Here is a 27,009-nt window from a genome sequence, read left to right as displayed (position 1 = left end):
TCGTGGAGTTGCTGAGAGGCCGAGACCAAGTCACGGGTCCAGACTCGCTTTTCCAAGACCGCCATCGCTGCCTTTCTTCAATCTTGTTTGCACGGAGAAGTCACTCACAAACACCGCAGTGCCCTACAGTACGAGGTCCCCCGTTCCACATCGTGCAAACGGTGCGCCCCCGGATGCCTCGGCACCGGGTTTGAAGGGAGTTTGCGCGATCGGCACGCCGGTTTTCCATTCTGCACCCAATGCCACCGCGGACCTGCATCATGTCCGTCCAGCCGTCCCTGATTGACCGCGTCGGAGTCTGATGCGCGTCCCGCGCCTATCAGATGGATGACGCTTTCATCGGCACCCACCTCCTTCTCCAACTTGCCCGCTCACCACTTTCCCGGACCGGGGACTCTTCGGTCAATCGCCGGGAGCTACATCCTCTCTTTCCGGTGCCAGCTCGACAGTATTCACGAATATTTGGAATCCTGGAATGCCGTACAGCACGTGACCAGCACGCCGGCCAACGGGGACGCCGGTGTCGCGCACGAAGTCAACCAGTCGGAGCACCCCTAGCATACAGAGTACCGTCAAAGTCGACAATAGAACGGGGAAAGAGTCGTCATATTCCACCTTGGAGTACCCTCAACATGAGAGTGAATCGCGTCGGCGGAGGTCTGATCGGAGGGACCGACGCTTCTCAAAACGAGCGGAATCTCACGCCTTCTTAACCAGAAAGCCGGACCTGAAAAAGCGACGGAATGAGATCTCTGCCGTCATCGACGATTCCATGCACCATCGGACGCAAGCGGAAGCAACGCCTCCCAACACCGTACGGAATTGACTCAAGACCATATCTACCTTCCCCTCCGCCGCCGCGCGACTATCCTCGTTGACGCCGACGATGGCCTCGCTCATTTGATCACAAGGCTGTAATTGTCGTAGCGGCGGCGTTTCAAGCTCCAAAAAAGCTCGAGTGAGCTGCCGAAGACTGCACCATATTTTCGCCAACGCATGACAGTCTCTGGGTAGCAGTGAGAAATGGCCTGCTAGTACCCTCCGGATTAAGTTATCGCGAGAAGGTTGCCCCGCGTTGTCGTTCCTGTCCGGCTAATCGGATGTGCAGGCGTTCCAACTCATCGTTGCAGACATGGCGGGGCTACGTGCTTGCGTTTCGACAGCTGACGGCGGCAGCACCCTTGGCTTGGATACCTACATGCCCGAATGTCGGCTCGACAGGCGGCTGCTGCCATATATCGCGAGTAACGAGCCGGAATGACCTGGCGCTGGAACGGACAGCTGGACAACTCTGGCGAACAATCTGTTCATGACCTTCTTGTTTCTGTCCTCGCCAACCAAGAGTGGTACCGCATTGGGACTGATCTACTGGGCTTTTGTGGAACACTTCTTTGTCGTGGGACGATCACAAAAACTTTCGGCGAGGCTACGCTGGCAGTCGCTTCTCAACGTCGAGCCTCAAGCGCGACAAGGCCTGCCATCGGCAACGCGACTAATCGTCGCCTTTGTTACCCTCTGATCGTAACCATCTGGCTGCCGTGATCATCGGAGTTGCCGTCAGCGGCTCACAATCTGACGGTGGCCTGCGTTCTCCTGGCATAGTCAACTCGTGTCTCCATCGTTTACCCAGGCTGCAGCTTGGGCGGACCTACGTGGAAAATTCACTGAATACCCGCGCGGACAAAGAAAAAGGCCTGCTACTCTCCCGAGGTCCTTAAACTGCCCCTCAATGGTCGAATTGGTATCATGGTCGTCTTGATTAAAGTCCTAGAATCGAAGCAGATCATGAAATAGCGCATGTTTTTGGTTTCCGGTGATTCTCGTGGAAATGTCCTGGCATATCACGTTAGGACAGTACGATGGCTCTCCACAGTTTGTGACACCCCCGTGGACATGGTTCTGGGAGCTTGACAGACAACCAGCCTCATGGCATATCAATTTGTCAACTTCAAACTTAGCTTTGGACCACTTCGTTGCCGTCGACGTGCTCCGATGGCCTACTCAGATTTCATGGCGTGAGACGAAGGTAATTTCCAAGCGTCCGTGGGAAGGACGAGCCAGTGGCGCCTACGAACCGCATTGACATCAAGCGCCGAGTCAAATCAACTCAAGCAACCCACCTGGCCCGGGAGGCCTTCAACATGGGCATCATGCCATCTCACTGTGGTAACGGGACGACGTCTGTTCTCCCCAGTCTTCACCACGGAACCACATGGTGGCGCGCTAAGCCGGCGCCATGGTATCCAAGCAGCTAAGAAAAGAAGCATATGATTTGATCGACCGTCGAGTGTCCGAGCAAAGCAGACGACTTGCGATGGACTGCCAACGGTCGTCACAAGCAGAGATGCTCAAACACTCCTCCTCGCCGCTAGGGTCGCACTCGATCGTACCCTGCACGTCGCTCGCCAAGGCCAATCGTTGTTTTCAGGTCGAAGCCCTCTGTGCTCCACAGGCAATGCGATGCTATGTAGAGCACACACACTGCCGCATACTGCAACATGCGGGAGTCAGACTGGAGATCAACCCGAAAGTGAGATCTCCAGGGGTACCGCGACCGAAGCGGCTCTCGAGGCTGTGCATCGCGTTGCTGCCGGTTCCTGCGTCGTTAAACCACCCGCTTCTCAATTGGCGCGGGCTGCATTCAAGCCTGGGATTCCTCCGCAGCATTGCGAGAAGGCAGCACAGCAGATGTACGCCAGCAGCCGGCCGGAAAGCGTGGCCAGTTGAGTCGCATGTCAGGCACCAAAATTCCAGCGGCCTGGGAATGCAAAGTGACACGGAAACTCTAGAATCAAACACGTTCACGTCAAGACAAAAGCGCACAGAGCCGTGGCAGCCAGCGAACAACACTCAACATCACGAGAACGTGGCAGAGGGTGGCTTCACTCTCGCCGCAAACATGCATGACAAACACACAGCACCTCAAGCCAAGAGAGTGAGTGGGAGCGAGCAGTTTCTTGAGGGTCCCGGTCTGGAAATCAGGTGTGGCTTGTCTGCCGCGCTTCCTTCGGCGCTAAATTAGCAGCTAAGGCTTTCCGTCCCGTACCTTACATTCCGCAAACGGCCATTTGAGACCTCTTTCCGTCGCGGTACACTGCGAATGCTTCTCTCCCAAGAGTCTGTTGAACCCCCCGCAGCTTTCCAAGGTGGCGTCACACTACGCATTCGCACCTCAACTCAGCGAGCGTTCGCCGTGCCCAACTTGCCAACCCAGATCAGAGCATTCCGACATGGCGGACACCCGGCTCAGTGCTGTTGGCCGACTGTGAGCCTCTTCGAGACGCCATCGGCCCAACGCAAACGGGCATAGTGTCTTGTCGCGATCCGCGACATGGGATCTAGATGGAGGAGCAGGGATGATCCAGACTTCCTCTCTGCAGCGGACCATGAGTACGAGAACAGCGCTCAGGAATCGCCCGCGGCCTCGATACCACCACACCAGACCTTCAGTGCCCCTTGATGGAGGAGGACGTGGACGTTTATGGTTGTACGTGCTCAACCTCGCACGTCCTCGGCCGGTGGTCTCTTCCTCCGTACCCTCAGTAATCCTCCCATCTCCACATGGGCAACAGACGTCGCCCAGCCACTGTCGACACACTCTGCCCGAGACGGAAGATGGTCCACGGTTGCCGTCAGTCTAGTCCCAGTCCAGCGCTTTCGAGGTTCAGGTCTGGGCCTTGCGTATGTTCTCCCATCGTAGACGGTGCAAGTGATGTGATGAGTTGTGTTTGCTGCTGCTAGCCGTGTACCCTGTTTCATACAAAACCTGCTGCCACCCATCCAACCATTCATACCCTAGACACTGCTTCCCACATGGGTTTTGTTTCCTCTTCACCGCCGAGGGTTTAATATCTGCCGTTGCCTTCTGAATACGAGGTTGCTTTTGTGCTGCTCGTCTTTACTAATACTCAACGACGTCGCAGTCGTTTTGGTCTGGTTTGAACACCAACGCTTCACACCTTGTTCCGACATCATCGCCTCGAGCCGCCGAACACGACAATCCGCCCTATTATTTTCACGCTGTTGGGGTTATTTTTTCTGTCTTTCCTGTGAAAGACACGGTGCCTGTCCCGGCTGTATTCACTTCCAGCAACACCGGTTGGGCTAACAGCGTGCCACTTACACCGTTCATCCGAAGTGCCACCTGCCGCATTCGAAAAAGGGTCTGGCCGAAAGCAGAAGAGGTGGACGTCACAACAACCAACCTCAGTCCCAAAAGACTTTTTCGTCTCTTTTTTCATCGCCTCAAGTAGACCGGCACAGCGCTCCGATCATTCACCATCACCACTTTTCATCTAATCTCAGTCAGCCCCTGCCACCTGTTCGGCCACTGAGCGCTTCTCATCGACCATCACCACCCTCAGCATCCTCTCCCGAGTCCAGTCAAAATAAAACACCAACAAAATGGGCGGAAGATTTTTTGTGGACTGGGAGCTGTGGCAGCAGATGACCTTTGTATGTCTTTCAGTTGTCCTTCATGGTCTGCAATATATCTAACAGCTTCTTTCAGGTCCTTGCATGTGCCATCGCCGTCGTCTTCGCGATTGGCTTTGTCAAGCTATGGTGGACGAATCGTTACATGGCGAAACTTGAGATAATCGATGCCGAAAAGCGAGCCCACGCCTCTGAGATGGAGTCAACCGGTCTTCCGCCCCCGCGAAAGCAGTCCGACATCCCCTTCGGCGTCCGAGCTATCCAGTCTGGTATCGAGGTCGATGGCATCTGGATTTCTCGTCCTGGCACCCCGGCTACCGACTCTCCCCCGAACTCGGCCAAAGGCAAGGGCAAGTACGTCGCGCAAGCTCCCGTCTCGCCTTCCTCTCCCACGAACTCGGACCCCTTCAACTCTCCGGCATCGTCTTCTCGCGGCGGTAACAACTACGGCCCCCAGACCTACCGCCCCAAGTCCATGTCTTCGCAGGGTCGCGTCACAAGTCAGGCCGATGCTTTGAGACGTCTTGAGGGTGAGCCTAGTGCCAATGTGACATATCAGACATACCAGCCTCGCGGAGCCGGAGCCGCAGCCATGCACGACGATGAGTATGGCCCAACCGATCGCATTTCCGGGGACTATGGCGTCGACGTCAGGGTCCCTATCCGCCCGCCTCCTGTCAACCGTCACTTGAACAACGCTCGCGGAGGCGGCAGCCCTCCTCAGCCTAAGGTTTCTGGTGTTCGTTCATTTTCCGGAAGCCTTCAAATCCCCAATAACGGCAAGAAGGGTTACTCTACTGTTCCCCAAGGTTCCCCTGGTGGCGAGTTTTCCGACCCCTTCGCGAGCCCAAGCCGCTCGCCGGTCACCACTCCCGGTGCCGACCACGCCCTCTTGCCTTCTCAGCAGGGCCATCATGTCACGTTCGCACCCGATGAGTACATCACGGCCCATCACGACCATCACCGCCACCCCAGCGACGGCAGCAGTGGGAGCAGCAGCAGCAGCCGGAGCTAAAGCACCGCGCTGTTCAGCAAGAGTCAGGCTGAGGACAGTATATGATGAACAGCATTGGTTGGCACAGCGAGTTACTTTTCCAATGTCTTGAGACATTTTCTTTTCTTCAACTTGGAATTCTAATAACAATGTATCATTAGTAGAACTGCCAATGCTGGGCAGGGTAGATGGAAAAGGACAAGGAATTTCGAGGCCTAAAAAAAAGGGGGGGGCTCTTCAAAGGCGTTTTGAGGATTGTAAAATTATCTACGAGCGGGGTTACTGGCAGGAGAGACACTGAAGGAGGGAGGGAGGAAAACAGCAGACGATCGGATATGCGATGCAATCCATCGTCAGGCCCCGAGATGGAAGGGGCACCGACTATCCTTAACAACATCATTCACATAGGAAGAATAAACAGAACAATTAAGAACAATTGCCGTGCAGGTTCAGTGGCCGTTTGCTGCGATTAGTCTGTTTTTCTCTCTCGGATGCGCTGACTGCTTGGGCTTGTGAGAAGAAAGCGTGGTGTCAAGGCTGAGGATCAAGCGGCATAAAGTAAGCCCAATTAAGCCTGTAACGTCATGTATCCTTGCACCTGGCAAGCGCATTTTCGGCTCCCACCATTGCATGCCTTTCTCCTTGCTCCGTTCTTCGGCGCAACCTCCGCGAATTCGGCACCGGCCGCCGGATATGCCCAACTCCACGCCTCCCATGGGCACCCTCCTTCGCTTGGCCCCTCCCTCCCTACCCACCCCACGCTGGCATGAGTGGCTCAAGGGCCATGACGTGCGCCGCCGATGAAGGATCCTTGGCCTTGAGGGATATCAACGTGGACTTCTGAGCTTTCCCGCGACTACTTTTCCCTTTCCGAGAGTATCTGTCTATTCCGTCTGTGCACATAGAACCTCGGCTTTTGGAACCATTACATGCTGGTCTCCGTCTAAACCAACGACTGTCTAGCGTCAAACATTCGGACCTGAATTTTTAATTTTTTTTTGGAGATACCGAAAAGCGAACAAGCCGACATGTCTCCCACGGAACTCCACCCCGGTACCAAAGGGTTCTCGGACGCGGCCTCATATGACGCGTACCGGCCCTCGTACCCGCCCGAGGCGACGCAACGGTTCCTGTCGCATCTGAAGATTGCCGACTTTGCGCACGCCAATGTCCTCGACCTGGCGGCGGGCACGGGCAAATTGACAGAGGTTCTGGCTGCCAGACACGAGAGCTTCAATGTTGTAGCGGTGGAGCCTCATGCGGAGATGCGCGCAGAGCTGGAGAGGAAGGCGTTGAAAGGCACGGTGGTGAGGGATGGGTTTGCGGCCAAGGTGCCATTGGAGGAGGAGTGGGGCGATGCGTGTGTTGTTGGACAGGTCAGTCTCCTTTTTATCTCTGAAGCTCGCCTGGAGACACTTCGGCTTCAAAGGATTCGCCGCTGACATGACCTTGTGGACAGGCTTTTCACTGGTAAGGGAATTTGAAGCGTTGCCGTTGCCAAGATACTGACACTGGTAGGTTCGCGAACGAGGATGCTCTCAAGGAGATCCACCGCGTCTTGAGACCTACAGCTGTGCTGGGTTTGATCTGGAATATTGAAGACTGTAAGACCTTCTTCACTACGACATCTGCTCACGAATCGGGTTTGCCCAGCTGACAATGGCGATAGACAACAAGCCAAAGCATTGGCAAGCCAGCACACCATGGGAGCAGTCACTCAACGAGCTGGTCTTCAGCCTTGGCACCGACGGCCAGCCCCGCTTCCGCGACTTCGTCTGGAAGGACGTCTTTGACCGGCAGCTCGACTCGAACCCGCTCAAGGCCGTCAAGGACGTTGTCCTCGAGGGCGGGCGGAAGATGCCCCTCTTCAGCGTCCCCGTCGGCGAGGAAAAGGTGCCCTTCACCGTCTGGCTTACGCCCGAGGCGGTGTGGAACCGCATCCGTACGCTGAGCCAGATTGCTGTGCTGGAGGGCGCGGCAGCCAAGGGTTTCAAGGACAGGTTTGACGACATTCTGGCGGGAGAGACGGTCGAGAAGAATGACAAGGGCGAGGTTGCGCTGCATGGCGTCACATATTTCGCGTGGACTTCGAGGTTGTGATTGTCGACGGGTGAGCTGGGAACTGAGGGTATATTTCATGTTTGGTAGATTCTTCTTTTCTTGTGGTGAGCGTCTTCGACGAGTATCATCTGCAGACGCAGTGCCCAGCTTCAGCCCTCCGCATAGCCATCATCAAATTCTCATCCACCTTTCCCTCACGAGTCCGCGGAGATGTACATGACTGTAGACCAGCCATCAGCATGAGAATTCCAGGACGGCTGGGACATTTTTGACTCACCATTGTTTCCTCTCACAAACGCGTCGCCGTACGCCCGCCTCTTGACGCCGTTGACGTACTCCTCAGTCTTTTCCAGCGCGATGTTCATGTAGCCGTCAACAGATTGCAGCTCACCTGTCGGGCATGTCAGCTGCCCAAACCAAGTTAAACAAGCAGATGCCGAGTATTTCCAGCCTCAACATGACCAATCACTCACCCTTGTAGACGACGCCCGAATTGAGCTTCACAGTGACGGGGTTGCCGATGATGTCGCTGAGGAAGCTGGAGGGGTCCTTACCCTCGCCCTGGCTGATGTTTCCGTTCTCCATTGTGAGGCTCTCTGCTCCTGAATAAGGTATGGTCGATGGAGGCGATCGGTGGGTGTAAGGTGCAGTCGGCAGTGGTGAGTGAGTGAGTGAGTGAGGCTGATGGCACTGGATGCGTTGACGATGTTCGAAGATTGTTGGCTGGCGGACAGCTGGCGCCGATGCGTTTGACGGCCAAAGCGGGGCTGGCGGAAGGCACTGCAATGTGGTCGCTCCAAAAGATACCAGATCCCAGGATGGTTCGCACTGTAAGGCTACCTGGGCAGCGCACACCCCACGGTCTGAAGTGTCCAGCAGGCAACTGCAGGTGGGGTCCAGCAATCAATTCTTGCGCTCTCACCACGGAAACACACCACACCACACTTCAGCGACCGCCGCCCCCCCAACACAATGCGCGCGCCTTCCAATTCATTCTCGGGGCGCATGGCCGTGATGCTCTCTCCTGCCGCCTCTTTTCTTCCGGCATAGCCCCCGAGCTTTCCGTTTCTTTCCACGTTGTCGAAACCTGCCCTTTCAAAAACCCCAGCCGTTGGCTATTGTATCTTTTTGTCCGTCGGCTTTTCATCGACCCCCCGGTTGGCCTCTGCAACGCAACTTTGACCGCATCGCATCACCAATTTTTTTTTCTCTCCAACAAAGTCTACAGAGGTCGAAACCCAGCCGCGCCACGATGGCAGACGCAGCAAAACCGAAGAAGCGCTTGCCGTTCAAGCCGACTGCCTTGCGCCAGAAAGCTGCCCCGAGACCAGTGGTTAACAAGAGCGACGACGAGGATAACGATGACGGGATTAGCCTCTTTAACCGCGGCGCCAGCGTCTTCGAGCAAGAGCGACTGGAGCAAGAACGACAGCGCAAGCGCAAACAGGCTGAGCGGGAAAAGAGCTCGCAAGCCCCTTCTCCCGCGAAAAGGGGCTCCTCACCAAGACGAGCAAGCGAAGACCCGTTCCACGAAACCAACCACCATCATGAGGATTTCAGGTACCACCATCCCACACAAGCCTCGCGTCACCCATCCATGATGCTAATCTGCCCACTGTAGCAGAGGCCCAGACACACCGCCATCAAAACGTTCGCGTACAAGCGACGAGTCCCCAGAGTCGAGGATAAAGGCGTCGCCTTCCAAACGAGCTAGCACCGAGACACCATCCAAGCGAATGACGCGCGCCGCTGCTTCCCGAACGCCGCGCAAACAGGAACCTTTGCCATCGAAGCCTGTCATTTCGATCGACGATAGCGACGACGACGAGGATGACATTTACGATGCGTCTCCCATCCGCAAGACCATTCCCGAGGACCGTGACCCCTCTCCTTTGGTGATAGACGACGACGACGACGACGACGATCCATTCGAAGAAAAGAATCCCACTGCCACGGAAGACGACGACGATGAGATGGCGGAGTACATTCGAGCGGCAAAGGAGCGTAAAGAAGCTCAAGAGAGGCTGGCGAGGGAACAGAGCGAGGACGCGAAACAAGTGGTGGTCATCTTCGTCACCTCTGACATACCCGGCGTCGTCAGCAAGCAGTTCAAGTTCACCCTGTCCAAACCGATCAAGGTTCTCCGCAACGCATGGATAGACGTGCACAGCGGACGATTGGACCTTCCGCAGTCGGAGATCAATGAGGTTTTCCTCACCTGGCGTGGGCACAGGCTCTACGATTTGACAACCCTTAATAGTCTCGATCTCCAGGGGGAGTACCGCAAGACAACTGGTGGGCAAGACGGTTTCAAGGACGACTGGACAAAGGTGCACATGGAGATGTGGACACCGGCGCTGTGGGAGGAACACGAGAGACAAGTGGCGAGGCAACGCAGGCATGACCGCGGGGAATACTCCGACGACGAAGGTGGAGACGTTGGTGACGAGGTCGTAGAGGCCGAGCCCGAGGAGCAGAAGATCAAGGTCCTCCTCAAGACCAAGACGGACGAGCCCCTCAAGACATCGGTGCGACCATCCACAAAGATCGGAACGATTATGGAACTATTTCGCAAGATGCGTGGTTTGGCGCCTGATGCTCCCATCACGCTCATGTTTGACGGTGACGAGCTTGAAGAGGATGTTACCGTCGCGGATGCTGACATTGGCGACATGGAGACGATCGAGGTCTACATAAGATGAGGGCCTTCCTCTCACGCCCGTCTACCACTAACGTGAAACGTGCAGATGGTGAGACTAGGGCCAAAGGCGCCGGTGACGAGCAGTGGATTTTGTTCGAGATACCCAGGGAGTTTAAGCGAGTGTCATAGGATAGCTCTGTGAACGTGCTTGGCAGAGCTGGAGAGGCGTTGGGAAAAGTCATTTCCATATCCATCTCTGCGTGAATCTATCTAAACTATTGATACAATTATGTCTACTGCGTGTGATCATAATCATGAACTTCTACGATCTCTTGAGTTAGTATCGCAGAAGAGGTTCAAGACGAAGGCCGCCATTCACAACCCGGTCCTGGAGCCGGTTTAGCCAATGGTAGTTCGCCCTGGAACGATGAGAGCGAGGGTAACGAGGGTAGCAAGATCTTCAATCTGGTAGCTATTTAAAGCAAAGGCCACGAAGACCTGTGATAATGAACGTCCATCCTTCCACATTGGGTGTACAAATGAGCAAACAATTCAATTATACAGTTAGTTAACCCTCAATCATCGAGGCGTCTGTCTTTGTCTCAGTTTCTGTCTCAGTTTCTTCCTCGGCACTCGACATTGACAAACGTCCTGGCGTCAGGCGTGTTTCTCCCCACAGCCCGCACACTTGGGCTGTGCATCGTCTACGGGGAAGCACCAAGCCTGAGTACTTCTTGACCGCCGAGACTGAGCCGCGAAATCCTCCTTGTTCTCCTCCGTGGCCTCGTTCTCCTCGGCGTCGGCGTACTCATCGTTGCGCGCCCGGATGTTGAAGTAGCGAGTGCTGTTGTACTTCTCCCCCAGACGCTTGGCGACGTCGTTTGCTTCGTTGAGGGAGACGAGGCGGCGCTTGCCGGGGAACTGCTCGAGTACAGAGCGGACAATTTCCCAGACCTGTTGCTTGTCCGTCAAGGACGTGGTTGTCCTTGCGCTACGGTTCTTGTAATCGACAAAGGAGCCGGCATCGCGGTTGACAAGCGCGCGCGGTTCCTTGTCGTTGTTGTAGTTTCTGAAGTGGAAGGAGATGGTGTTCGGCGCGGTGAGTTTCTCCCCGGTCACTTCCTCGCGGGCGATTTCTGCGGGGGTGCGGCCGACGGCGTTCTCGCGGTACAACAGCTTGGGCTTGTATTCGATCAGGGCCTTGGTGAGGAGCTTGTTCCGGGACATGACGGCCGTGTGCAGAGGAGTGTCGCCGGAACCTGAGAGCACCTCCAGCTCGGAGCCCTTGGAATACTCCAGAATCAAGCCGAGAACCTCGAGGATCTGGTCGTCATTGTCGTACGACTGCCCGTAGGTGTGATGGTATCCTCGCCAAGCGCTATTGATCCAAGAGTGCAGAGGGGTTGTGCCGCTTTCGTGAAGGTTGTTGCGCTGCTGGAACAAATGGGTGACGATGCTCGAGTCGACGACCTCCAGCATGGGACGGAGCCTGCAGGCCTTGGGAGAGCAGTCCAAGGCGGCATGGATGATGTTGTCACCCGCGTTGTTACGGATCATCTGGTTCGCGCCAGCCTTGATGAGCATCTTGGCGATCTCGAGTTTGCCAAAGAAGAAGGCGAGCCAGAGGGGCGTTTCGCCAAAGGTCGACTTGTACTCCAAGGAGTTGGGACACGCCTGGATGAGGTACTTGACCGTCCTGTCGGTGGCCTCGTTCGACGGTCCCATCACGGCACAGTGCAGGACGAGCTCATCTGGATGGCCATGTCAGCAAAGAGTGTACCATGGAACGAATTGTGGCGTACTTACTCTGAATGCCTAGCCACTTGGAAATGGCGCGGTCGAATCCTCCAGGCGACTGGCTGAGGTGCTTCAGTCTGGGATCTTCCCGAGCTGTCTTGGACTTTCCAAAGTCGGTGTAAAGGCGATGCGGGGCATCGCTGAGGAACCATTCCACGCCGGCAATGTTGCCATTAAGGGCAGCATGGAGGAGGGGCGGCGTCTTCATCCCGGTTAACCTGACAACCATGTTGCGCCCTGCTGTTGCCCAGTCCTTCCTGTAAAGTTGTCAGTACAGCCGCGATCATAAACAATGATAGCTACTTACCTCTTCTTTCCGTATACCGTCAATCCCTGGTAATATCTCGGCTTCCTCTTCATCTCGATGCCACTCTTCTTGACAAGGTCGTCCAGCGGAATGCCCGCGCCGGTTCGGCTGATGATCTCGGCCAAAGCTGTGGTCCTGCCTTCTTGGACAGCCCGAAGGAAGGCATCTTCCGGGAATGAAAAGCGCCCTCCGACATCCTCTTCTTCCTCGCCGTGTCGGCCGTCGATGAGCTTCTGACCAGCGAAATGGGTGGCCATGTCGAGGAGGACCTTCAGCCCGGCTTGGTCGTCTCGTTGCATGACAAACATGAAAAGGGATTGTCTACAAGTGTTCGTCGGCTTGCCGTTCTCCATCTCAAAGGTTTGCACGCTTTGAGTCAAGAACTCGATGGGCTTGACGGTCGACTTGACTTGCATTGACACCTGACCAATGTTCTCGATCGTGAACTTCTTGTCGACGATCTCTGAAATGATCTTGGGGTCGTCATTGGAATCTGCCTCGCTTTCGTAGGACTCCTCGTCCTCGTCGTCGGAATTGCCGTTGTCCAGCTTGTACCGGGTTGCCTCCTCTTCCTCAGGGGCATACTGAGCCATGACAATCTCCAAAATTGCCGATGCTACGTCGTGATGACCGCGAAGAAACGCCAATGAAAAAGGCGTGTTCAGTCCATCGTCGTTGACAGAGATTTTCAGCGGTGGCTCATCTTGGTCCTTGCCCCAAGCTTGCAAAGTAAGAGTTTTGATCTTGTCAACATTTCCGGCCCATGCAGCCTCAAACCTGCAACTTTGTTAGCTTCATTATATGACGCTCGTGATTCGGTGACTTACATTTCCAGGTACGCAGCCCTCCTCGTTTCAGTGACGTCAGTAACGCCGCTGAAAGAAATGTTGTAGTCGTACTGGTTGAGTCTCTCCTCGGGCGAAGAAGCACAATTGCTCGAGTTGCCTTCGGGAGCTTTGATATCGGGGTACAGCTCCTCGAACGTCTTGCCGCCCTTGTTCATGATGGTCTTCTCCACCTTCTCCAGTGTTGCGATGACATCCCTAATGGCTTCCATCTTCTCGGATGCGCCCTCGATCTCTGCGTGCTTCTTCTTCTCTTCTTCGTACCTTTCAAGGTTCCTTTGATAGCTTGCCTTGCGGGATTCAATGTTCTGAGAGAACATCCAATGCTGATAAGTCCCCTCTTCGTACGTTTGGAGGAAGCCGTCGATGCCGCCGGGTAAAGAAGGCTTCTTGAGAGACATTTTCTCGCCCTTGTACTCGCGCAGATGCTTCAGCTGGTTTCGGACGAGATCCAGAATAGACTGGCCCTTGTTGTATCGTCGCTGCCATTCGTCCGAAATGACCTGGTGTGATTCATTGGTCAAAGTGTTGGGGTCTGCGCCGTTCTCGAGAAGTTGGAGGGCTATTTCCGGGTCGGAACATCCCCTGATAGCAACGATCAGGGGCTGTGTCACTGATCGCTGGAACAGGTTCTGGTTTTCCTCATAAGTACTGAGTCTGCTGGATGCCTTGGAGAACTTGACTGCCTTCAACCAGGTGTCGAAGTCGATCTGGGGATTAGCACCAGCTTCGAGTAGCTTGAGCACCAAGATTGAATCTCCGTTCTCAATGGCTGTATGAAGAGGAGCAATTGCCTGGGGGTCCCAGTAGCGGCTGCCGAACACCATGTGGTTTAGAGCAGTCTTCAGACCGGCCTTATCATGCTCCCACAGCGCATCAATCATCTCCTGGCTCCCGTTTTCAACGTAGCGGTGGAAGGCGGTGCACCCGTTGAGATCCGCTTGAGATGAAGTAGCGCCCAGTTTCAATAAGAGGAGAGCCATAGACTTAGCCTTCTCGACAGGTAGCGATAGGGCAAGCGCAAGGGTAAGAATTGCGGCTGTGGGCTGCTTCTCAGAGTCGAGGAATTTGACTGGGAGGAGAGCATCGCTTCCGAACTCACAGAGGGTCTTGACAGCCTCTTCGTGTCCTTCCGAGATTGCGAGGTGAAGGGGAGAGCAGGGGATATCCCAAGCCAAGACGTCAATCTTGTAAAAGTCGGGCTCGTCGGTGGATTCCTCCAGTACGAGATCTTCCTTGCTCTCGTCTTCATCTTTAACCTTGACGAAGGATCCTGTAGCCATTGAATCAGCCTCGGTGTTGCCGGCATCGACCATGTCAATGTCAGAGTCCTCGTCGTCGCCCTCGTTGTTATGGCTCACGTCCGTTGTCGCATCATCTTCGGGGACGCTCCGGGAGGAGCCGTCTTGCAATTTCGTACGCATGTCTTTGCGGCGACGATCCTGCTTCTCGTCCTCTTCTTCCTCGTTCGCGATGCTCTTCTCCATGAGAATCTTGATCATGTCTACATTGCCTCGCTCGGCAGCAAGATGGAGAGCGGTCCGGCCGTCAGCGAGACGAGCAGTCAGCCTAGCTCCGTGCTCGACAAGACAACGAACAATCTCAGGCGTCGAGCCCATCACAGCGAGGTGCAATGCTGCAAACCCAGTGTGCGACCTCTTGTTTGGGTCGGCCCCTTCCTGGGATAGCCAGTCCAAAACTTCGTTGATATCGCCGTCCACAATACTCTGGGAGAGACGCGCTGTGTTTCCGACGTAGGCCATGTCTGTCCAGTCATCCTCGTTGAGAGGGTTGAAGGAACCGATTTGCTGTCTTCCAGGATCATCCTATTGCCGTCATGTTAGTCAATTTGTTATGCATAATGATAAAAACCCCAAGTAGATTGACTGAGGAGATGGCTCAGCACTTACGATCAGGAATGAGACCTTGCCAGAGATGTAAATCTCCGCCTCCTTCTCGGCCGCCTCTACTTCCTCCGGGGTCGATGGTTTGGGGCAGGAGCCACAGCAATCTTCGATGACGTCCTCGACGCGACCAAAGAAGGCAGGATGTCGGTGAAGGTGGACTTCCCTCTCCTTGGGTTGGTTCCACTCGGCGTTGAGAACTAAGAATTGAGTCAGTCGGGTGATGATGTATGCATCAGGCTGGAAAAGCTTACGCAAATCTCGAGTGTAACAAAGCTTCTCAATCTTCTTCGCATGGAAACTGCACTTGTCAGCAGGAGTCACTGCATCTGCTTTTGTTTTTCAACATACTGCTGGCCGTAGGGGACTGTGAAGGTATGGTAGTTGGACACGTCGGTCTCCTCAACCCAGTCTGCAACTTCATCCTCGTGGCTGTCTTTGATGTTGCCAAACAGCTGATGGGGGTTGTAGCGATTTGCTGCCGGACGACCTCTCTCCTGCCTCCGTTTGTTGAGGTATTCGTCACGAACGGATGATGTGGGGAGTCGTTCCAGGACCAACAGGCGAGCCAGGCCGAGAGTTCTCTGAAAACTGCGCTCGAAAATGGTTGGATCGATGCGGCTGCGATCGAGATCAGGCCAGTAGACTTCGAAGTTGCGATGGCTGTACTTGGACAGACGGTTCTCGTAGGAAGGGCTTCGACGAGTGAGGTCGATGTGGTTGATCTGAGTGATGAAACTGCCCAAAGCTCGCGGAGTCACCCAAACTTGCTTTCCGTTGTAGGCTCCACCAGCCGCGTCGATATCGAAACCAGTGAGAATCTTGACGCCATTAGCTGTTTGCCGTCGTCTGGCCCGCATTGGCTAGGTTGTGAGAGAAAAGTAAAATTATGCCACATACCTCTCCAATGGATTTATACACGCGCAAGACAATCTGATTGGGTTGTTAGTCAAGTTTGCTTAATCATACTCGCTTGATGCCTACCTGGATGTGTCGAGTGGGGTATTGAGAGGCAATCGTGATGGCATATTTGGTGCGAACGACGGTGACCTCAGTCAAAATGGCGTCTCGAACCGCAGTCTCAATCTCCTTGATCTTCTCAACAGCCTCGTTGTGGGTCAGTCCGTAGAGGAACAGATCAACGTCAGATGCCGGACAGAACTTCTCGTGGTAGTATTCCCGAAGTTTGCGCTTGGAAGTGTTGAACTCAGCGGGGACCGGCAGAAGGGTGTTGATGACGGAGGATCCAGCGGCAACGACGTTATCCCAGTTCATATCGACAAGAGAGGATTCGGAGAAGACGTTGAAGTTCTTCTGAAACTCCTTGAGAGACGAGACCACGGCAGGAGAGCCATTGGCTCGCCGCTTGTCATCTGGAAGGGCCATTATGTAGCGGTCCTTCTCCTCTTGAGTTTCGGCGTCCAGGGAACGCGCTCGAACCTTGATGTTATTGGTGTTTCCGTTGAACAATGGCACAAGATTGATGTGAGGGTCGTCAAGAGCCGGATTCTTGCGGTCCTGGGCGAAGACAGAACGAAGCTGACCCTCATACTTGCGATAGGGTTCCATGATATCAATCATCGTCTTCTCCGGGTGGTCGTGGATATAATTGACCAGCTCCACATGAGGAACTGGCAACTCCTGAAGGTGGGGGAGAGACATGGTGACGGGGGCAATGGGATTGACTTCCTGCGTAGGCTTGACAGAGGAGCCCACGAGCAGAGGTTGAACTTGGCAAGTGAGTTGAGCAGCCTACCTGAATAAGGTAGAGAAGGTGACTGACTGCTGGTGGGCGGGGTGGAGAGGAAAGAGCAATCGAGCCTCGAAGTGACAAAATGTTTTGAAACAGTTGACAAGCAGACTGGAGGATGAATGTAATGCAGCTGAGGTGAATGGGAAAGGATTTGGCCAGAGATGAAGGAAACGATGAAGTTGTTTTATACTGGTTTACACCTCGCCCGTTCACGTCGAGACTTCACCGTTGGTTGTCAAAAAGAGGGGACTTGAATAAAGGATCGACTAGGCAGAGTCTAGCTCAACGACACGATTTGGGCAGGTACGTATTGACAAACGGAGGTCTACTCGTTGGTATGTTAGCTCTTTGGGGTAAAACACCATCAACAAGCTGACGGATACCCTCCTCGGAGGTACCTTGCATTCATTGCAAACGCCGCAGCATAGGAAGCACCTCAGCTCCTCCAATGGCTTTGGCGCCACAACGCTAGCCCGTGACAGGTCTGTTTGCCGGGCTGCATTCACATTTGCCATGAAGCTGTCGCCAGTACACTGGCCAACATGCTTGCCACGCCAGGCACGAGACGCGGCGGTCAGGGAAAAGAGAAAGGAAGACGCGAGACAGGGGGGGTATGCTGCCTGGATCGCGGGGAGCTTTTGACACGAAGTCCAGTGACCTGCAGGGGACGCCGCTGATGTGCCCAGAATGTCTCGCCAGCTCGAGCCTCACGAAGCGCACCTAGAGGCCGCTGCCTGGAATCTGATGGGAAATGCTGCAAATTCACGGGCTTTGTAGCAGATGTGGTCACGCCTGCTCCAAATCTTTGTAGATGTTTCGAGTTGGCGCGATCGCCCGACTCAAGTACGGTCCTCTTCTTACTTTATTTTAGGCAGAATGAGGGTCGAGATTGTAGTCCCCTTGATATGGACCCAGCTATCACGTTTCTCTACGAGGATGTGAGTATACCTAGGTATAAGGTATAAACACAACGAGTACGCACCTACTTGGGGAACAGTAAACAGACAACTACCAAATGCCAATGACAGCTGTGACACGAGCCTCAGAATGAAGACGCCCCAAGATATAGGTCTGCTTCATCTCAGTTCCATCACCCTTTCGAATGGTGCCATTAATCCCGGCTCCAGACCCTCCTCATCTAACTGTCATGCGTGCTATCGTCGACGCCCGTATGGCGATCTTCCGTCCTGTCACTCCAAGCCCACAATTGTCGGCCGGATGCAATTGCCAAGTACCGGCGATGTTTCGAGGGGGTAACGTGCGGCTCAGGCACGGTGCTCCGGATCGAAGAAATGGCTTGACACGACAAAATCGGCGGTAGGCGGGATGGACGCGGCGCTGAGTGGATGCGCCCGGAGAAGAGGACCGGGACGCCAAGTGACCCGCCGGCAGCCGCGCGATACGATTTCACATACGGGATGTGGCAGGGCCGGGGCCGGGGGACGAAAGCTCAACAGTCACAGCGGGTGACCAGGGTGATGGGCAACGAGGGTGGATCCTCGGCGGGTCATTTAAGGCACGTTAAGCCTTGGCCTTGTGGGGGCATTCCTGTTTCATTTCCAAGAGCCACAAGTCCTGACGTAGTTGACCAATTTCACCCCCGACCAGGCCACATCTGGCAGGCATCGCAGCGCGTATCGACAATCTACGGATACCCATTCGAGCAATCAGCAGCTTGCCGCGGCAGCTGTGGGCTTCAAGGCATTTGAACTGTTGTCCCCGTGATTCCGCAGGCCTCCCGTGGCTGTGGTCAAAGGGCCACAGTCTCGCCTGTTCAGCTCTGGAGTGAAAAAAATGCTGTCTGCTTCACCTTGCAGGAGTCTTTCGTGGCTTCGTACGATGTGAACTACGCAGTAGCAGGGTTACATTGTGCGGTCTCCGAATGGTGCGCTGCCCGGGAACCGCCTGCAAGCATGGAACGGTGTGTTTGCTAAAAGCAAGCTGGCGGGAGCTCTGGCCACTCGTCATCCCATCTCCAAGACGCCAGCCAGAAAGAAACTGGCGAAAGAGGGCGCCGACGAGTGCCGGCAAACTTGGCACAGGGACGGGCGACGATGGGTGGAACGCCAGCACGTTGTCGATGACCAGCCAATTGTAATGTAAGAGACGGGAAGATGCTGCCTACCACGGATCAACAACTGTTGAGCCCCCCAAGTATGGCATTCGTAAAAGGCGTATCGAGACGGATGGATGCGTGGATTGGACTCGGATGCTTGCACGAATGGGAGCCGCTGGGATGTAAGAGGGAGACTCGGACCCGGTTCTTACACGGCTCAACTGCATGGTCAGCTGGACGGGGTTGGACTGGATTGGATTTGCTGCGAGCCCCCCAACAAGGATGGCGGACTGAGGTGGGTTGAATGTCCGGTTCGCCTGGCAGTACTAGCAACGCCAGCCAAGTTGGACGGTGTACGGATAGACTGTAGATTGTAGACCGGTGCAAGGGAGGCAAAGGGAGCGAGAGAAAGATACGGCGATCATGGATTATGTTCTGCCCATTCTGTTATCGTCGTCTGGCCCCCAAACGACAAACGGGCCAACATCAAGGTTGCTGCCACCTCCGTAAATCTGAGCCTAAACTTGCGACAAAAGAGCACCCCAGCAAGAAGAATATTGCACATCCATCTCAAACGGCGATTGCCATCATCTCCAGCGTCAGCGCCGCAGCACCTCTGCCCCCGTGAACTCCACGGACACGCTCGGGTCAGGTCCGTCCCAGGTTCACCCCTAGAAAGCCCCTGGTCCACCGTGCAGCTCGACAGGCAGCTTCTAGCGGCGTTGCTCGCAGTGGTTGCGTAGCGGAGGTGCCCACTGACGCCAATCCCTGCCACTTCATTCCTAGCCCGCGTCACTTTGCACTACCCGGCCAAACAAGCATCCAATCCAACACAACACACTTTTCTCGTGCGATTTATGGTGTGGGATTTGGCAACACCCTCTCGTCGCCAGTTGCCTTTCTTTTCCCTCTGTTCCCGGTTTTTTTTTCTTCCCCTTCCTCGCTTTGCCTCTGTCCCTCCCGTAATACCAGATACCCGACTGTTGATATACTCGTTGCCGCGCAATCGCAAACAACAACCCCCTGCTGACCAGCTCTCGAGAGCTCACAGGCGCGCAAACAGACCCTGGCAGGCTAATTTGCGCCGAGACATTGTAAGGAGCCACAGTTGCTCAGAGCTGTTCTCATGGCCTTCACATATTCTAACAGCTGGTTATTCAGAATCGAAGCCGAAAACGACAAAATCCGGCCTGAAAATAACAAATCGCCATCATGTCGTCTCACCACTCCCAAGGGGAGGCTCTCGATGACGTTGGCCACAACCCTCACGCGTCCGCCAACAGATGGCGCCATCAAGAGAGCTCTGCCTTCGCGCGCCATGCCGCCCAGGCCCACGCAGTGCCCCGCGACCCTCAGGACCGCGGTACCACAAACGATCTTGCCAGCTTCCTAAACCGCGACCGCGTCGAGCCCGAGAACCCCAACGCCGCACCAAACTTCAAGCCCATCATGATCGCTGCCGGCGAGGCCACCGGCGACGAGCAGCCTCGCGCGACCACCGCCCACTCCTATGAGCAGCCAGACGCTCCCGATGGCAAGGAGATCATTTGCGGTCCTCTACTCAACTACCGCAGGATGGACGCGGATCGCTGGTATGGAAGCGTCTTGATCGTCGCTAAGGGCGGGGGAAAGACGCAGAGCTTCGCGCCGCACCTCATTCTGCGTCCCGCGGGCTCTGCCGACACCCAGCAGGTTATTCATGAGGCGAATGGCGTTAACGGAACGAATGGTACCGTCAATGGTGAAGGCTCCAACGGCGCAAACGGCGCTGGCGCGAACAGCTCCGAAATCCAGGGCCAATGCCTCTACTCAGACCCGCGCAACACCTTCTGGGCGTTTGACTTGTCGCTTCCTCTATCCCAGGCCGAGGCTAAGTGGGAGTACCTGATACCCGACATGCGCTTCTCCAGTATCCGCCCAGACCGCTACCATTTCTTTGTCCCCGCCGTTAACGAGTCGATGCGCATCATGTTCCACTCTTGCAACGGCTTCAGTGTTGGCACCGACGAGGATGCTTGGAGCGGTCCCGCCCTGTGGAACGATGTCAACAGACATCACAAGGAACGTCCGTTTCATGTCATGTGCGTCCAGTGTTTCGGATCATTGCCCTCTGTGTTGCTAACTTGTGTCTAGGCTTGGGGGTGGCGATCAGATTTACAATGACGGAATTCGAGTCGACGGTCCTTTGCGCGAGTGGACCGATATCTCGAATCCCAAAAAGCGCAGGCATTTTCCCTTCCCGGAGAAGCTCCGCCAAGCTTGCGATGACTACTACTTGAAGAACTACATTCGATGGTGAGTGTGAGGCAGTTTCTGAGCGCAGGTGCAGTTCTGACTGAGTCCAGGTACTCTACTGAGCCCTTCGCCACGGCCAACGGCCAGATTCCCCAGGTCAATATCTGGGACGACCACGACGTGCGTTGAAACCCGCATGTAAGGAGAAGCTCTGCTGATTGGCAACAGATCATCGACGGATTCGGTTCCTATGTCGACGATTTCATGCGATGCGACGTCTTCAGGGGCATTGGCGGAACTGCTCACAAGTACTACATGCTATTTCAGCACCACTTGCCTCCCCCGGTATCGACTTACACATCCGGTGAGTAACCATTGCATGAGACAAACGTGACCGTTGGACTCACAGGAGCACAGATCGCACGACCACCACCGAAGGGCAGGGACTTGACCCTAACCAACTCATGGACACCTATGTAGCACCCGCAAAGTCTGACCCGAGCTACATTGTTGGAACACAGCCTGGCGTAAGCATACCTTGAGTTGATATCATTCTCTCGAGTACTGACGTGTTGCAGCCGTACGTGGCGGAGCATTCGCACAACATGTTTGCCCGACTGGGAGCGCGTATCGCCTTCCTGGGTATTGACGCTCGAACTGAGGTAAGGGCTGTCTTAGAAACCGACAAGGAGGTTGTTTCGGCTGACCGAGTGTAGCGTACGAGACACCAAATCAACTACCCCGAGACATATGACTTGATATTCAGCCGCCTCAGACATGAGTTGAAGACTGCCGCTGAATCAGGACGCCCTTTGAAGCATTTGATATTGCTGTTGGGAATCCCGATTGCGTATCCGGTAGGAAACTGTCTTGACTTCTTTAACGTGTAGGTGAACCAGCTGATCGGTGCTAGCGCCTTACGTGGCTGGAGAACGTCTTCAGAAGCCCCATCATGGGACCGGTCAAGTTCTTGAACCGAAGATTCGGTCTTGGTGTGTGCAATCAGAACTTCCGGCCGCTTTTCTTTGCTGACCAAGACAGCTGGCGGTGTTTTCAACCACTTCGATGGCAGTGTCGACTTGCTTGATGACCTCGATGACCACTACACGGCCAGAACGCACAAGAAGGAGCGCGGAGCTCTGGTCGAAAGACTCCAGGCTATCGCATCGGAATTCTCGGTTCGCATCACCATTCTCGGCGGCGACGTGCATCTCGCCGCACTTGGCCGCTTCTACTCGCACCCCCGTCTGAACATTGCCACCGAGAACGACCACCGATACATGGCCAACGTGGTGTCATCTGCCATCACCAACAAGCCACCGCCGGCTGCGATCGCCAACCTGCTGGCGAGACGAAACAAGATCCACCACTTGAACCACGATACAGACGAGACGCTTCTCAAGTTCTTCGATAAGGATCCGGGCGACTCGAGCAAGACGTCAAGCTCCAACCATGTGACCATGCCCAGCCGTAACTTTGCCATCTTGACGGAGAACTCGCCCAACCGCGGACTCGCAGCGCCGTCGATCAATGGAGATGCAAGGTCGACGATTTCGGGCAAGGGCGGGCACGATTACCTGCACCTCGGTGAGATCGAGTCTGGCTCCAAGCACAAGGCGGCTACGGCGCAACATGGTACTGGCAACGATGGTAGTCTGGATATCTGCATCCGGGTCGAGGTCAACCAGCACGATCCCGAAGGCATTACGGAAGGCTACGGCCTGACTGTGCCTTTGCTCAAGTACAACTCCAAGCCGGAGCGTGTGATGCCATTCCCTGAGCAAGAGCGACCCAACGGTGACGGGGAATAAGCACGCTGGGCGTGGTCGCTAGCATGATCGGACGCTCTATCCGAAGATGAATGGTTACATAATGATATACCCTTGAAGAGGAGGAGGCCAAGTTCGCAACGGCGGCAGACGGCCGAAAGATAAGATATGCGGGTGCATCTTCACAGTCCGGACTTGGTCGGGCTTCGCTTCATTTGTGCATTTTCTTGTTTGGATTTTTCTGTTGCGCCAAAAATTAATAATGTAAGGACTGAAAACAAGATACCTACTGTACTTTTTCTGCAATCAAATCATCCTTTGAAAACAGTAGAGATTGAACCTAATTTCTCGATAAAACGTCCCCAGGCCTGTCCCGACGTCGGGTCGGAGGGTCGTTCCGACTTTTACAGTGTCGGGATCGGAAGCTCCCCAAGAGACCTTCCCTTATCGCCTAGTCAACCTCTTATCTCGGCCAGAGCGTCAGATTGCAGCACAATTGGAGTATCTTATTGGCGGGAAACTACCCCGCAAACCGTGATAAGCATCCAAGCCCACTGTTATCGGCAGGGGACCGCAGCAAGACCCCACGTCATTGCATTCGGGATGACATTCCAGGTCCCTCTGAACTCAGGCAAGCCCCGCAGCCCCTCATGAGCTTTCTCGTTGCCCACGCATTCTTAACCCGCATCAACCCGTGTGTTGCGCCCTGATGGTTGCCGGCATCTAGGAACGACGGTGCATGTCTCACGACTCACGACTTTTCATTACGTTGCGCCTCCGACGCGCCGAAGCTTAATAACCAACTGGTTTCCGCTCTCCTTCTCCTCCACGCTGTCTTCCCCTCCTCCTCCTAACTGCTCTCTCCAAATCGCCGACAGACGGTCTTTGCCAGGCTTATCAATTGATTTGTGCGCGTCCGAGGAGGCCCAGCTTTTGGCCACTTGATCTTTGTAGACGGCGTCGTTTCGCATACCTGTCCACCATGTCTTCCACCCGAGCTTCTGGGCTGTTGAACTCCCAGCTGCGGAGTGCCTCACGCATTGCATCCATTGGACGGAGAGCCTCCGCTGCATCGCTTATTGGACAGTCAACCCGCCTGGCCATCTCTGCGACGAGAACGACCACTAGAGCGGCGACATTCGCTGCTTTCAAAGTTCCCAAAGTGAACAACGAGCCAAACGTGGGTTGCAGGTCCCAAGGACGAAGCCTGGAAGAAGCTGGGTGGTGAGGGGTAGTTGACTGACAAATACACAGCACCACTATGCCAAGGGCTCAGCTGAACGCGCAGGCTTGACTGCTGCCATTGATAAGTTGAACACACAATTGCCGTTGGAGGTTCCCGTTGTCGTCGCAGGAAAAGAGGTTGGTCTTAATTGCCCGCTTACGAATGAGGGACGATGTGCTGATTGACTCCCAAGACCAAGACAGGCATTGTCGGAGAACAGTTCAATCCCGCCGACCACGCTATCACCGTCGCAAAGTATCATCAGGCGACACCGGAACATGTTTCCCAAGCCATCGCGTCTGCCCTCAACGCCAAGCCTGCGTGGGAATCCCTGCCGTTCGCCGACCGAGCTGCCGTCTTCCTCAAGGCCGCCGACCTGATCTCGGGCAAATACCGCTACGATATCATGGCTACAACAATGGTGGGCCAAGGCAAGAACGCGTGGCAGGCCGAGATTGACGCTGCTGCAGAGCTGGCAGACTTCTTGCGCTTCAACGTCCAGTATGCCGAGGAGCTGTACGCTCAGCAGCCCTCGCACAACTCTCCTGGTGTTTGGAACAGGGTCGAGTACAGGGCTCTTGAGGGCTTCGTGTACGCTGTGAGCCCATTTAACTTCACTGCAATCGCTGGGAACCTGCCTGGAGCCCCAGCTCTGCTCGGTAACGTCGTTGTCTGGAAGCCCAGCGATTCGGCTATTCTTTCAAACTGGCTGGTCTACAACATCTTGCTGGAGGCTGGCTTGCCGCGCGACGTTATTCAATTCGTGCCTGGTAACCCTGAGGAAGTCACCAAGGTCGCGCTGAAGCACAAGAAGTTTGCTGCTCTTCACTACACCGGTAGCACTGCCGTCTTCCGCAAACTGTATGGTGAAATCGGTTCTGGTGTGGCTGAAGGCCGCTACCAATCTTACCCAAGAATCGTCGGCGAGACGGGCGGCAAGAACTTCCACCTTATCCATGCATCCGCTGATATCGACAACGCTGTGAAGCAGACGGTCCGTGGTGCTTTCGAGTTCCAGGGTCAGAAGTGCAGTGCGACGTCGCGGGCTTACGTGCCCAAGTCGGTTTGGCCCAAGTTCAAGGAGGGTCTCGTGAACGAGGTCAACAAAATTACTATTGGCAACCCTGCCGAACACGGGAACTTCATGGGTCCTGTCATCCACGAGGCGTCGTTCAACAAGCTATCTGGCGTGATTGACGAAGCCAAGAACGACAAGGAGCTGACCCTTGTAGCGGGAGGCAAGTATGATAAGTCGAAGGGCTTCTTCATCCATCCTACCATCTACGAGACAACCAACAAGAACCATAAGCTTTTGAGCACCGAGCTCTTCGGCCCTGTACTCACAGTGCACGTGTATGACGACGTCACAAACAAGAATGCGTTTTCGGAGGCCTGCGATCTCGTTGACTCAACTGGGGAGTACGGCTTGACAGGATCCATATTTGCCTCGGACCGATCGGTCATCAGGTTCGCCGAGGACAAGTTGCGCAACTCTGCGGGTAACTTCTACATCAACTGCAAGAGCACCGGCGCGGTCGTTGGTCAGCAGCCGTTCGGCGGTGGCAGAGCCAGTGGCACCAATGACAAGGCGGGCAGCTCGAACCTGCTCAGCCGTTTCGTCAGCTTGAGGAGTATCAAGGAAGAGTTTGCGGCGACGACGAAGGTCATTTACCCCAGCAACGAGGTGTAAAGTGGCTCAACGACGACGGTGCGGAATGCTGTAACTTGATCGGGTTTGTTTGGCGACATGGGATTTTTGGAAAACCCTCATCACCAAGGTGTGAGGGACTTAGGCACATTGCTACGATGTTAATGAGGCACCTTTTTGTTTGGGTCTAGTCAGGAATATGGATATCTTTGGATGCATGGACGAGTTTGGTGTCCGGGCCGTTCAGACAACTCGCAAAGCGGCCGTACATGAGTGATTTTCTGCCAAGACTTGGCGATTCTCATACCCAAGTCGGTGGTGTTAGTGAACAGTGAACCGTCACGTGCGCCTGTTGGAGGTAGCGGCCGAGTGAGTGGAGGAGAATCGGCATCGACAAGCTTCGTGCCGTGCGTGAGCCATCACGGCACCCGCGAACCGGCCCCCTGCAAAGCCCCCGCCCACAGCAGCCCCCCGTTTCCAGGGTTCGGGCGCTAGGCTAAATCGGGAACAGACAGCCCGCCCACGTTCTGGCTTCCAGGTTGGGGGGAGGCACGCCGCAACAGAGCTTCCACTTGGAGAGAAAATCGGGACCAAACTCTATTTTTGAGGAGACGGAGAGAGGAGACACGCGCTGCTGCACGGGAACTCAGAAAGAGGAAATCCGATCATGACAGCTCAGCTAGCCCGTTTCCATATGCCTCTGCAGCGAAGTCACGGCGATCAATTCGCTCATAATCGATGCTTGCCAGGCGGCCTCTTGAGTACAAGTCCAGCTGGCCTCAGTTTGGACAACCTCAAGTCCAAGCATTTGAGACGAACAAGGTCAACCGCGTCCACGAGCCCACTGGGGGGATTTACAGCAGCAAACCGCCCACGTGCTCACTTTGCAAGCGGGCCCAGAGCTCGCAAAAGGAGGGGGGTCGTCATCCATCGCCATCTGCATGCGATTCAGCTCAATCGCCATCAAGGGCACGCAGATGCGCACACGACTGTTACCAGCCACAGATGGGACACGGCTCAGAAAACAACGGTCGTCGACGATCGAAGCCGTCGTCCAACCGCACCTCGAGCACATGTCTCGTGCCTCTGGCTCTGGACCCCAGGTCGCTGCATCAGACTACTGCGGTAGAGGCCAGCCCCGGACTGGGACCTTGAAAAGCCCACACAACGAAGGCGTGAGCGCGGGCAAGGGGTCTGCAAATGATCCATGTGGCCTGTGTGGCCGTGTTGATTGACGTTTCTCTCGAGTAGGAAGCAAACCGTCTGCGGGCGCCCAGAGACCATTCAGGAACCCCATGTGCTCGATTCCGCCGCTCTGATTGGCCAACCTCGTCGACTCT

At 55.1% G+C, this 27,009-nt stretch overlaps 7 protein-coding genes across 7 annotated transcripts; 5 read left to right on the top strand and 2 right to left on the bottom strand.

Moving 5' to 3' along the window:
* Positions 1-4,404: 4,404 nt before the first annotated feature.
* GCG54_00009759 (uncharacterized protein) lies at positions 4,405-5,449 on the top strand (the record flags this gene model as incomplete). The annotated part of the gene is made up of 2 exons (XM_045409698.1): positions 4,405-4,455; positions 4,511-5,449. The coding sequence occupies 2 exons, from the start codon at positions 4,405-4,407 to the stop codon at positions 5,447-5,449; spliced, it is 990 nt and encodes a 329-aa protein (XP_045262222.1).
* A 1,007-nt stretch (positions 5,450-6,456) lies between these two features.
* On the top strand, positions 6,457-7,528 carry GCG54_00009758 (putative methyltransferase C25B8.09; the record flags this gene model as incomplete). Its single annotated transcript, XM_045409697.1, has 4 exons — positions 6,457-6,804; positions 6,888-6,898; positions 6,947-7,032; positions 7,098-7,528. 4 exons carry the CDS (start codon positions 6,457-6,459, stop codon positions 7,526-7,528), a joined length of 876 nt encoding a protein of 291 aa, XP_045262221.1.
* A 155-nt stretch (positions 7,529-7,683) lies between these two features.
* On the bottom strand, positions 7,684-8,074 carry GCG54_00009757 (U6 snRNA-associated Sm-like protein LSm6; the record flags this gene model as incomplete). Its single annotated transcript, XM_045409696.1, has 3 exons — positions 7,684-7,746; positions 7,783-7,880; positions 7,963-8,074. 3 exons carry the CDS (start codon positions 8,072-8,074, stop codon positions 7,684-7,686), a joined length of 273 nt encoding a protein of 90 aa, XP_045262220.1.
* Positions 8,075-8,741: 667 nt separating this feature from the next.
* On the top strand, positions 8,742-10,191 carry GCG54_00009756 (uncharacterized protein; the record flags this gene model as incomplete). The annotated part of the gene is made up of 2 exons (XM_045409695.1): positions 8,742-9,049; positions 9,111-10,191. 2 exons carry the CDS (start codon positions 8,742-8,744, stop codon positions 10,189-10,191), a joined length of 1,389 nt encoding a protein of 462 aa, XP_045262219.1.
* A 596-nt stretch (positions 10,192-10,787) lies between these two features.
* GCG54_00009755 (uncharacterized protein) lies at positions 10,788-16,645 on the bottom strand (the record flags this gene model as incomplete). Its single annotated transcript, XM_045409694.1, has 8 exons — positions 10,788-11,881; positions 11,937-12,184; positions 12,235-13,011; positions 13,062-14,905; positions 14,990-15,284; positions 15,335-15,804; positions 15,884-15,916; positions 15,968-16,645. 8 exons carry the CDS (start codon positions 16,643-16,645, stop codon positions 10,788-10,790), a joined length of 5,439 nt encoding a protein of 1,812 aa, XP_045262218.1.
* Positions 16,646-20,004: 3,359 nt separating this feature from the next.
* On the top strand, positions 20,005-22,838 carry GCG54_00009754 (uncharacterized protein; the record flags this gene model as incomplete). The annotated part of the gene is made up of 9 exons (XM_045409693.1): positions 20,005-20,873; positions 20,926-21,087; positions 21,138-21,207; positions 21,256-21,391; positions 21,445-21,554; positions 21,606-21,689; positions 21,744-21,884; positions 21,941-22,019; positions 22,069-22,838. 9 exons carry the CDS (start codon positions 20,005-20,007, stop codon positions 22,836-22,838), a joined length of 2,421 nt encoding a protein of 806 aa, XP_045262217.1.
* A 940-nt stretch (positions 22,839-23,778) lies between these two features.
* Positions 23,779-25,711, top strand: GCG54_00009753 (Delta-1-pyrroline-5-carboxylate dehydrogenase; the record flags this gene model as incomplete). The annotated part of the gene is made up of 3 exons (XM_045409692.1): positions 23,779-23,976; positions 24,051-24,158; positions 24,215-25,711. The coding sequence occupies 3 exons, from the start codon at positions 23,779-23,781 to the stop codon at positions 25,709-25,711; spliced, it is 1,803 nt and encodes a 600-aa protein (XP_045262216.1).
* Between the last annotated feature and the right edge of the window lie 1,298 nt (positions 25,712-27,009).

This window comes from Colletotrichum gloeosporioides, assembly GCF_011800055.1.
Source record: "Colletotrichum gloeosporioides strain Lc1 chromosome Unknown consensus_57, whole genome shotgun sequence".
Taxonomy (NCBI): Eukaryota; Fungi; Ascomycota; class Sordariomycetes; order Glomerellales; family Glomerellaceae; genus Colletotrichum; species Colletotrichum gloeosporioides.
The sequence above is the reverse complement of the archived record's forward strand: the minus strand, read 5'-3'. Positions and strand labels throughout refer to the sequence as shown.